The 11,871-nt window shown below is 34.2% G+C and overlaps 2 protein-coding genes across 2 annotated transcripts; one reads left to right on the top strand and one right to left on the bottom strand.

The window, feature by feature from the left end:
- The first annotated feature begins 1,464 nt into the window (after nt 1–1,464).
- On the top strand, nt 1,465–4,069 carry LOC130739357 (transcription factor PRE5-like). The gene is made up of 2 exons (XM_057591633.1): nt 1,465–1,940; nt 3,534–4,069. Exons 1-2 carry the CDS (start codon nt 1,818–1,820, stop codon nt 3,687–3,689), a joined length of 279 nt encoding a protein of 92 aa, XP_057447616.1. The 5' UTR covers nt 1,465–1,817; the 3' UTR covers nt 3,690–4,069.
- A 5,589-nt stretch (nt 4,070–9,658) lies between these two features.
- Nucleotides 9,659–11,603, bottom strand: LOC130739356 (uncharacterized protein At3g28850-like). The gene has a single exon (XM_057591632.1). The coding sequence runs from the start codon at nt 11,003–11,005 to the stop codon at nt 9,869–9,871; it is 1,137 nt and encodes a 378-aa protein (XP_057447615.1). The 5' UTR covers nt 11,006–11,603; the 3' UTR covers nt 9,659–9,868.
- Between the last annotated feature and the right edge of the window lie 268 nt (nt 11,604–11,871).

Genomic DNA, 11,871 nt, shown 5'->3' with positions numbered 1-11,871 from the left:
ACCCGCCTCATTATCGGAGAGCTCTTAATTTAAGAGGCTCACATTATCCCCTCAATCAACACTCTTACAGTGATTTGATCAGATTTGTCCGATAATATCTGAATAAAAATCACGTTATTTTAAGCTCACGTTTATAAATCAATTATGATAGCATTCCTCTAGTAACAAAAAAATCACTTTATTTTAAGCTCACGTTTATAAATCAATTATGAAAACATTCCTCTAGTAACCAAAAAAATAAATATCAATTATGACAAGACAATGCTAACCCAATTCTGCACTAAATCAAACACTTCACGGCTTGTCACTTGCATTCTATATAATACAATTAATAAGCACTTTAAACTTGTTGTTTCTTGAACTTTACTTAGCTTAATTAGCAACATTAAGATGGTGATTTAATAAAATGGTTATGCTAATTAAGGACATTAAGTTCATAATGAAGCATCAGTTTCATTCAGATCTAAGTCACTGATCAAGTGCGCATTGTTTTAGTAAATTAAAACCTTGTGCTGACCAATAGTTGCATGCCATGTCGGCACTCTGGAGAACTGAAGTTTTGACTCACAAGCCTGAAACATTGGAGCGATGACTCTCCAAGTGGTAGCGCTTTAGGGTACAATTACGTGGAATCCTGTGATTAGAAGAGTAAATTTACAAGTATCACTCTGGATTGTAGAGGATCAGTTTCCTATGATCACATGGTCCTGCTAATTGAGAGATGTACATGAAGGCCCACTCTGTTAGCTTAAAAACAAACACACTCTTCTTAACGCACTTGAAATCAAACCCCTATTTGGGAACATAAGCACAGAAGAAGAAACCTACGTTATCTCTCCATCTCTCCATTTGCCATCAATCATATTTTAACTTAAATAAATGTCTCGTGTTGAGTCCATACGAATATAATTGAGTTAAATACATATTAGTAAGAGTTTTTCTATTCATAATTATCCTCCCGATTCAAACATACTTGTTTTAGTATGTAGAGTATTTGTATTCATAATGATGATACCGAACTTAAACATGATTGTCCAAAATTGACTTTGATTTTTTTTTTCCGAACATAGTTATCCAACACTCGTGTAAATTAACTAATGATGTTTAAACTTAAGTAAATGTCTTGTGTTTGAGTCCATATAAACGCAACTGAATTAAATACTTGATAAAAATAATTTTAATTTATTTATAGTGATCCTACCCAATTTAAACATGATTATCAATCAATTAATCACGTAGATCAACATGATGTTTTTCATATTTAAGCAGAGGACTAACGCGTGTTAACGTGTGTTGGAGTCCATGATGCGTTAAATACTTAACGGTGAGGGAGAATTTTTCCACAATAAAATAAGCCTACCCAACTTGAACATGATTCTTTAAACCAAAAAATTTCTCTTGATTTTCTCTCTCCGTCTTAATTAAACACCAAGCCTAGACCACTGCTTTCCCGATGCAATTGTTTTCTACATATCCAACATCACTGTCTATGCTATTGTACCCTCTCTTTCTCTCTTTCTCCATCTTCTTTTGTGGTCCTTTCCCTCCCTTTATAACTCTGTTATCACTTTCTCCATTTCTACACATACCTAGCTAGTTTGTAGACAACACTACTATAGCTCTTCCCTCTCCTCCTCCTACACTCTCCCCTCTCCTTCCCCTTTCCTTCCACTATATATATGAGCTTGTCTTTTCTTTGTTAATTTATAAACCAAACCCATTATTTTTCTTCTTGGTTCATTTGCTTCTAGTTCGTTGTATATTATAAGCTATATAGATTATAGACAACAACACCAAATTAACTATAATAGAGAGATATGTCTAGCAGAAGGTCGAGGCAGCAATCTTCATCTACGAGGATCTCCGATGACCAAATCATCGAACTTGTTTCGAAGTTGCGTCAACTTGTTCCTGAGATTCGAGATAGGCGTTCTGACAAGGTATTTAATTTCAAAACCTTAATTTCTCTCTTTATAACTCAAATATTATAATAATATACATATACATATATATAGTTTCTAATGTACACACCATAATATGTAATTTATGTACATATTACTATCATTTAATTTATGAGCTTTCACCTACTTTAGCTAACTATATACTCCTATTTTGCTTAAAAAAATTTAGAGCTGTTCCTTAACATAGATAGTTAGAATAAAATATACACATTAGTATATAGTTTCATGTGCCGCAATCAAAGAAAATAGGCACACCGGAATGTTGATGCCAAGTTTAATTAGAAGGGATGTGTAGGAATTAAGAAGCTATAGCTAGCTAGCTCGAGAAGCACATGTATTTCATATTATAATAATGGTATGAAGTCAAGGATATATATATAGCCTGAAATTGACCCATATATTAAGGGAGTAGCTCCGCAACAGTTCTAAATCCTATGCAGATCTGTATACACGTCAAAGGATATGATTCACATTGACTCCTACATTTACTATCTAGTTTTTATTTTATTCTTAAGGATGATATCTCAGAATTGGTATATTTGAAACTAATTTCTTAACTCACGATTAGCGTATTAAGTTGTTGAAGGGTGACTGATGTACTTTTTTATACATATTCACAAGAGTGAGAATCGAACTCAACCATTTTTTTAAGAGACAAATTGCTAAAATATAAGACGATAAATTAAGAGAAATGTTATTTCTACATTATTTGTATTGATTTTTTTTATATCCAATAAAAAATATATAGTTGAGTTTATATAAAATAAAAAAGTATGTAAATAGTATGAACTTTTTTTTTTCTGGAAATGATATTACAAGATAATAAAAGTATCGCAGAGCCCCAGAAAGAAAATGACTATTAAGAGAATAAAGTTCTCTGCACCTTAACAGTCATGTGGTAAACTTGGACCAATTCGTGAAACAAGACTTCCTGTATGGTCTCTGAATGGGATTGCATAGTACATGTATAAATAGAGACTAGATAGTAGATATTGAGTGAGCATTGTTAGATACAATGAATTCAGAGTTTAAAATATACTATTAAGTGTTGATGAAAAATAAATTCAATTCTCGTTTAGCTCATATGAAAAACAAATCTATAGTGAGAATGTTGCAAGACCGAATGCTTTAAAGTTTTTGGACTAGATCACTCACACGACTAAAGCCTAAATATTATTCTCCGTAACCATCAAGCACCATTTTGGGTCTGCATGCTTCTAGTCTAACAATCATGAATAATAAAAATATCATGTTCACAAATTAAAATAGTTATCTTCTAAATTGATTTTAACATATATTGAATTACTTTTTATAACAGAAATTGCTCTTAATTAATATCATATTCGAATTTCGAAGTAAAAATTGTTCATGAATCAATGAACTGGTGGGGTAATGTGGTGGTCATCAGCATTTGCCTCAGTGACCATGTGTGTGTGTTTGACTGGACTCTGATATAGGGATATGCTTCTTCCTTACATAACTCTGTCCCATTTTGTGACAAAGGACTACATCATATTCATATATATAGTAGAAGAAAATGACTTGTAGCTAATTGAGACATTGATTTTGCAGGTATCAGCATCTAAAGTCCTGCATGAGACCTGCAACTACATCAGAAGCTTGCACAGAGAGGTGGATGATTTAAGTGAAAGGTTGTCTCAGTTATTGGCCTCAATTGATGGTGATAGTCCTGAGGCTGCTATTATCAGGAGCCTAATTAACCAATAATTAAGCAATTAAGTAATCTAATTAATTTTCCTGTTCAAGGGAGATATATATATAAGAGTGTACTTTCGGTTTAGGTGGGTTAGAGTGCAGTTAATTTCAGGTGTGTGTACCTAAAGTTTTTGTGATAAAAACTGAGGACTTTGTGTTATATGATGCTACATATATATGCATGTGCCACATTTATAGATGGCCAAAATGTATCACTTGTTAAATTTATTAAGGTTATATATATGCACTTTACCTCAATCACTTGAGTTTTGGTAGCAGAAAACATTTGGTGGAGAATATGCATGTGTATATAAATTAGTAGGCTATTGATGTATTATACCGTAATTGGACCAACTTTGTTTTTTCTCATAATCAATCCTAAAATTAAGAAACGGTCACAAAAGTTTATCTTCATAATTAATTTTGGCTTTAGATTTGTTGGAAGCTATATTGATGTGTTAAATTATTAGTTTGAGACTATTGTCGACAAATTAGTTGGGTTCATGTTACTATAAAATGTCATATATACATGCATATATAAAAAATAAATAAACTCAGGCTAGCTGAAGATGTTTGATGTGAAAGTGATTTGATCCAATGTTGAATGGTTGCATATACAATAGAAAGATCTCCCTTTCTTGTATTCAGAAAGAGACAACAAGCCGAGACAGATACCCAAAAATGTGTCTTGCTTTTAGCAGTAAAAGTTTTAAAAGATTTGAAAGTATAGTTGCTCTAATAATATGATTTTAATTTAGATGGCATTATGCAAATAATGATATTTTATTGATAAGTTATTTTGGTGTTTTGGATTCCAAAATTCATAAAAATTTAGACATATATGTTATTATACTCATCCAAATTTGAATCCTAAGAAACATATTTGTTGGAATGTTCATGCAATCGTTTTTTAAACAGGTGGTGACATTCGTCAAAGTTAATAAGAGAAATTATCATAAAATTATGATTTGTACGTTATTATTTTTTTTTAATCTATTAAGTACACATTATTGACTTCTTTGTAAATATTTTTTTAGAACTTCATTCATCAAAAGAAATAGACTCAAAGGTTAATATATCAAAATGAATAAAAGAGTGAAGAGTTTGAGGAATCTCTTCAACCCAACTGTATTGGAACAGGAGAAGACATCCTAACTAGAAAATAGCGTGAGTACTATTGTCACTTGTCACTTGTATATATGAACAAATGACAAATCAATAAAATGAAAGCCTAGAGGCTAGAGCAAGACTACGAAATCCCTCACAAAAGGGCCAAGGTAAGAACTATTGCCCGTAGACTTCCTCCACAGCACAAAAAACTATAAGCAATTTGCACCAAAGCAAACCGATTGGAAGTAAAATCATTAACTAAAGATAGCGCCCATCGGAATTCAAGAGCCTCAACTAACTCAAGCGACAAAACCTTCACCAGAGATGATGTAGCAGCAACCAACACTATGGTCAAATGGTCATGAACGACCAACCCAAAATCTGCCACATTCACGTCATTAACATAAGTGTCAAAGTTGATTTTAATTACACCAAGAGTTGGGCATCACCAAGAAGAAGGTAGCATGGCGCTTGGCCTGATGGGATCCCGCGAAATGCTTGGAGGGGGCCATAAGGTAGTATCTCGCAACGGAACCTGCTCCACATGTGGGAGCAGGGCAGTGTTAAAAGTGGCTATGGAATTTGAGGGTGAAAAAGGGGAGGAGGGTTGAGGTTTCTGGCTAAAAGATGGGGAAGAGGAAGATGAAAAAATGGAGGGACAATGTTTTCAGTTCCTCTAAATTGTGAATTTTTTAGTTTTAGTCTATACGTTTAGGGCTAGGTAGATTAAAAAATCATGTAGAATGTCACATAAGTAAGGTTGATGATGTGCCAATGGACCTTGTGTTTTTGTAATGAGAGTCAATAGAAGAGACTAAAATCACATATTTTATGGCAAATGAGGACTAAAACCAAATAAACAGAATGTTAAGACCAAAACCGAAGTAGCTGTACTATTACCGGCTTACCGCTAGTCCCTGCCGACTTATTAGAAAACCATACGAATGATCACACGAAGAGGGGCCAATTTTCCTAATTTTTAATTAATATTAAATCCCTCATGTATGTATCAGAAGAAACATGCTTGCAAAGAGGGGCCATATATTACTTATTGGATCTTGATTAACCATAGCTAGCACCGAAGCTAACCAGTCTGTCTTCATTGGGCAAGTTGCATGAAGATCTGCAGCAACATGCTGAGATTGAAATGAACAAGTCCAGAGAAAACGATATGTTAGGTGTACAACAGAAGAAAGGGACTAAACATGTGTATAAAGATCCTATATATTGTGTGCCATTAATTGCCATAGGATATGAATTCCATACAGTTTGATTAGTAGGATTGAAGGAATTATAAACATTCAAATTTTGGGTTGTGCTTGTACCATGTGAATATATATGTGATCCAAATTGTTCATCTTTAGTTTGTGCTTGATCATCAATGATTAAAAACTTAAGAGTGTACTCATTGATCATTAATCACATCTTGACTATTTTCTAAAAAAGTACTGATTTAAAGAAATTTAAGAAAGACTCATCCAAATGTGTTATCCTTAAGCTAGAGTAATTATACTTTACAAAATCAATCAGTGGTTGGATATATATCAACAGTTTGAGGAAGCTCCAGGTAGAGTAATGCAGAGTCTGGTGTAATGGGCCAATTTAGCAAGTATCTCATGATGCATGAAGACACTAGAAGTTTATCCGCAGCCATAAGCAAAGCCAGCAAAGCAGGTGCTGAAGTAACATTCAAATTTTTTTTTGGTCAATATTCAATGTTTAATATATCTCTTTATGTTTTCTTTGGATTTGGATCTGGGCCTTTATTCCTTTGTTTCTTGGATCTGCGTTGCATGCCATAAATTTTGGCCGTTATTAGGATATATGAAATGAAATGGTCATATGAAAAAAAATAAACTATAAGTGAGTAGTAAGGTTTTGGTGATGTTTGCTTTCATCAACCAAATAGGGAGTAGGCCCAACACATAAATTGACTCTGGTCAACGCTATGTTAAATAGTTCGAAGGTATGTCTTAGCGTCGTCAATCACCACGGTCAATGCTAAGTTAGTATTGCATGAGCTAACACTATTTTCCTTTCATTAGTGTTCGACGTAGTGATTTACGTTGTTTACTAGTAATAATGTTGGTCATAAACGACTCAAATTAATATAAAATAACACATTCGTAAATTATAGAGTCAATCTAGCCAACAAAAATGAATGCAATGACAATTTTGAAGATAAGTTGATGTCTTTTGTTCCTTCTCTAAGAGTATCTAGCTTTGTGGCTCTCGTGTTGGGAAGTTTTTTTTTTTTGAGGGAAGGATGAGGACACCAGTGGTGATTTCTTGTGTGGACCAGTGTCTTAATCCATCTCAAAATGCATAGCAACCTAATGGAAGAAACTACCAGGTAAACACGATACTCACTAACTTAGGAAACCTCAAGAAACCAAAAAAAAAAAAATTAACTAATCATTCGAGTTAGCATTGTCTAATTATACAATCTACAACCAACCATATAACAAAGCATTATATGTTTAATTTGTTGACAATACATAATTATATGGCAAGTCAGGGTCAATTAATCATTGTTTGAAAACCTCTAAGCTATAGGAATTGTGTCGGCTTAGCAGTACCTCTTGCTTGTGTTGCTAAAACAGTTTGGGACATAGCTTTAAAAACTATAGTGCCAATAATGTCACGTGTTTAAAAATCTATTCAGCTTTGAAGGCGTAGCTTAACTATGTAAGAAATCCATAAACTACACAATAAATAACATATCTACTTCCTAATGTTTTAATAATATCACATTACAAAAAGAAAACTATTTATTATTATCTCTACAACCCAACTACTTTCATGCGAGTGCCTGGCCTAGTTCTTTTGGGCCATAAAAACAAGTTTCATGTCACATCATCTCTTCTCCATTATTTGAATACTTTTTTTTAGTCATATGTCTTGTCTATTGATACATGCATGCCAATGAGAAAGAAATAATCATATTTGTGCGAAGTTTTCCTGTTGAAAGTCACCAATTGATACATAAGCATCTGAATTATGAGGATTTGGTCTTAGGCTTGTGTTTGCTATGTGGGGTGTATCATGTATGGATCCCCTTTTCTAAATTTCTCTACAACTCCATGCCAGTTTGCACTGCATTTGCTGACTAACAAAACCGTGTGTAGTGGTTGGTTTCTTTCTCATATATGGATCAAAAACAGCCTTTTAACAGCTATAATTGCAATGAGCTTTTTCTCTGGAGTAACTTGTCATGAGGGGAAGAATCATTTTCTTTTCTTTACATAAAGCTGACTATTGTATTTTCTACAGTAATCATGCAAACCCTTTGTGATGCATTGCATTCATCCAGCACTGAAAAATAAAGTACCCATGTATTGGAACATTGAACTAAAGGTAATCTTCAAGGTGCTAACTTTTAGGAAGAAAAACAAAATTTATGTTATTGAAGGCCAAATTTCATCTGTACTTTTGTTTTAATATTAGAATTCTGAAGAATTAATAGTTAATATACTTACTACTTACATGTACTTTTGTAATATAAATATCAAATTAATAAGTTGTATTTGTGATTATGATTTGATAGGATAACTAATACTCCCTCCGGTCCTATTTATAAGCAGCAAAAAAAAAATTCACATAGTTTAAGAAATGTAGTTAAACTAGATAAAATGTATTAAATTTGTCTTGAATCAAAATAAACTTCCAAAATTACCCTTTGTTATTAGTATTGGAAAGTGGGAAAGAGAGAGAATAATTAATGAGGCACATTTTACAAGTTAGAATTAATAAGGGCATCATTGGAAAAAAAATTAATATAGCTCAAACTTTCATTTGGTTCTTATAAAAAGGACCAAGATTTTTCTTCTCTTTCATGCTTATAAATAGGACCGGAGGGAGTACTTACCGCCAATGTGATTTTCTTGCATCTAGGCCCTAGTTTCTTCATCAACACATGAACATGATTAAAGAACAAAGGAGGAAGGAACAGAGAAAAGTTGGTTTCTTTGGCACAAATGCTCTGTATCATTAGGTGTTCCAACCTTTTGCAAGTGGCAGCATATGCAATTCTAATTTTTAAATTCAAAAGTTTACGAGTTATTTCATATAATTAAGTGACTCAGCTGCACCACCACACCCTGTAATGATCATAACAAAACACAGAGAAGTCCTTTTCAACAATCAAATGCACATTCAGAACAGTGTCCTGTGTTGTTAAGTCAAAATAGGAGATTTTTCTTGCATGCTGAGTTTTATATAAGAAGGGCCTTTTTCTTGCTTAAATATGCTCAGATTGAAATAACTTAATGTAGACAGTTGAAGAGAACCGAATAGAATAAGGCTTAAATATAAGTAATAAATGAATAATATAAAGTTGTTTGTTTTTAAATTTTTTATTGAAACTTCTTTAAGCTGAAAAATATTTATGCATTTTTTTAACTGTTCTGCAGGTGCCAGAAGAAATGGTGCATTAGGTTGAAATTATAACATCAGTCACGGATTCTTGTTAAGTTCAAATAAACAGAACTTGACCAAGTCAGCATCACAAGGTCTCTCCATGAAGTTGATCAAAGAAAATGTCACCCCAACATGTAGCAGAGTACTAATATTTTCTTACACCTTACCTGAGTTTATTAGTAACAATTAAAATGTGGTATGGTGCTGATAAAATGATCAAACATTAGTACTAAATGGCAATGCTAAATGATCAAACAAGCTTCCAATGTAATCCCTGCCAAACATTACAGCTTTGAAATTGTCTAAGGGAGAAGAACACATTGTGAAGTGAGTGAATGTAAATCCAACTATACAGTATACCCTTGTAACTCTGCTAATATAGTTTTGCAAGGAAATTGTATGCAAGTCATCTATGTTTTCTGAATAAGGAAAATGAAAAAGTATATAGTATATATGAAGTAAAATGCACTGGTTGTGCAAAGGGACTTAGATTCAGTGGCATTGTTATTCACTCTTCTACTTTCTTCCTCTTCTTTCTTACAATCAATCAAGCAAATCAAAATTATACTGTACACCAAAAACTGACTATAAACAAAATACACAGAATCACAACTTCAAAAATTGGTTTAAGTAGTTAATTGTCATCATCACAGAAGAGGGAACTAGCAGTAACACATTGGGCAACGTATTAGCCCATTTTCATTGCAATCAGGACAACGCTGGAATCCATACTCACCTACCTCACCATGATCTTGTTCTTCTTCTTCTTCATCATCATCATAGTAGATTTTACAACTTCCAGAACAGGTTTCACAAGGCACAAACCTTATATCCCCACATCCATCACATACATCATTGTGATCATCAATCCTCTCACAACAATCAAGCAATTTCTCCAATTTCCCATCCTCATGAAGCTTCTGAATCTCCTCAGCTCCACCAATGTATTTTCTCCCAACAAACACCCTTGGCAATCCTCCAAACCCATCAATGAGTAGCTCTCTAAGCTCCTCCTTGAACCCCAAATGCATTGACACATCTCTCTCATCCACCTTGAAGCCCAATCCTTTCAGAATCAGCCTCACATTGCAGCAATCCTCATAAGTCTTTCTCACGCCACGCAGGCTTGTGAAATATAACACCACCTTATCACCAGAATTGATTTTCTTTTCCTCAAAAGGGAAGAATCTCGTTTTAGCCATGCTCTCCTTTTTCTCTTGCAATGACTTCTGGAATGATGAAACCACTTGAGGGTCATCATCAAAGTCTGAAACTTCATCCTTGAGATTTGACCCCTCCTCAATGAAACTAGCCTTGAGTTGTGCTGGATCAACATGGCCATTGGTTCTGACAACATCAAAAGAGAAGCTCCTGAAGTGAACTGGTGATCTCAATAAAGGGCCTGTGTCTTCAAGTCCTTCCATTAATTCCCATGTGTTGATAGTCTCTGGCTCACAAGGTGGTGTTGTGATTGGAGTCTTTGGAGTAACTTTTTTTGGCAACTTTTCCTCAATCATATTGGACCATGTCTTTGCCTCACTTTTCTCCTCTTCTTTCTGGGTTATGAAACTTTCACTATCACTAACCTTACCATTGGAAAACTTGCAGCCATTGCCATGATGGTTGTGGGAAACCAGGTCCAGAGAACCTAATGTGGTTGATGTGAGTGCCACAACATGGTAAGTGTCCCCTTTGCTTTGAGGTGGGTGATGAACATGCATCGAATAGCTTCTAGGCATAGGGTAATGTGAAGGGCTGCAATGAATGCATCCCTTTTGTTTGGAACTTGTACAGCCCATGATCACACAAACACAAATCAGAAATTGATGAATGAAAACTCAGATCAAAAACCAACTTTTTGGATTTCTTTTAGGGAATCAAAAACACCCAAAAGAGAAACAACAACCACAGATCCAGTCCACTCAAATTGCTTGCATCCTTCAAAAGAAAAAGAAAAATGTACACAAATTGGATCCAAAAGCAAGTAGGAGTATATATCTCTCAGAAGAAGATTTTTGAACAATTTGGTAATGAGTAATGACCAAGAACAAGTGTTGAATTGTGTTGAAGAATCTAGATTAAGAAAACAAGAGACAAGAGAGAAATGATGGAGAGGAAAGAAAGGGGAAATGGGATGGAAGATTGAATTCAAAAGTCAAACAAAGTGGGTGATAGATTAATCATTGAATCAATCAACCAACACACACACACACTACACACTGTATCAATATCAATGCTGCAAGTTCTGGTTTATCATAGGAAGAACCAAAAAGGGAAATAGAAAAATGGTTGAATGCTATGCTATGAACACAACACTAGCTATATCACACAAAGAAAACAAAACTGAAAAGTGAAACTCTTCTCTTCTCTCAGTTACATCCACGCACGTTGTTATGTTACAGGTTAATGTAATATTGTAATGTAATGTTTAATGTTTATGTTATCATTCATTGTTAGTTACGAACTCAATCTTTTGGTGGCGGCAATGCTTAACCACTCGCGTTCTTGGCGTGTGTCGATGAATGGATAGTCCGAGTCAAAGGGAATTGAAAATTGTTTTTCGGAGAGAAAGGTGGGGCCCGGTTTGTACGCGCTTTCTCTTCACTCGTGTTTGCCACTGCTATGTGTGGCGCGTTGGGTAGAATCTGCCTAGAAGGTCTTCTTT

Source organism: Lotus japonicus, chromosome 2 (genome assembly GCF_012489685.1).
Source record: "Lotus japonicus ecotype B-129 chromosome 2, LjGifu_v1.2".
Classification (NCBI taxonomy): domain Eukaryota; kingdom Viridiplantae; phylum Streptophyta; class Magnoliopsida; order Fabales; family Fabaceae; genus Lotus; species Lotus japonicus.
Note: the sequence above shows the minus strand (reverse complement) of the source record. Positions and strands in the feature narration are given on the sequence as shown.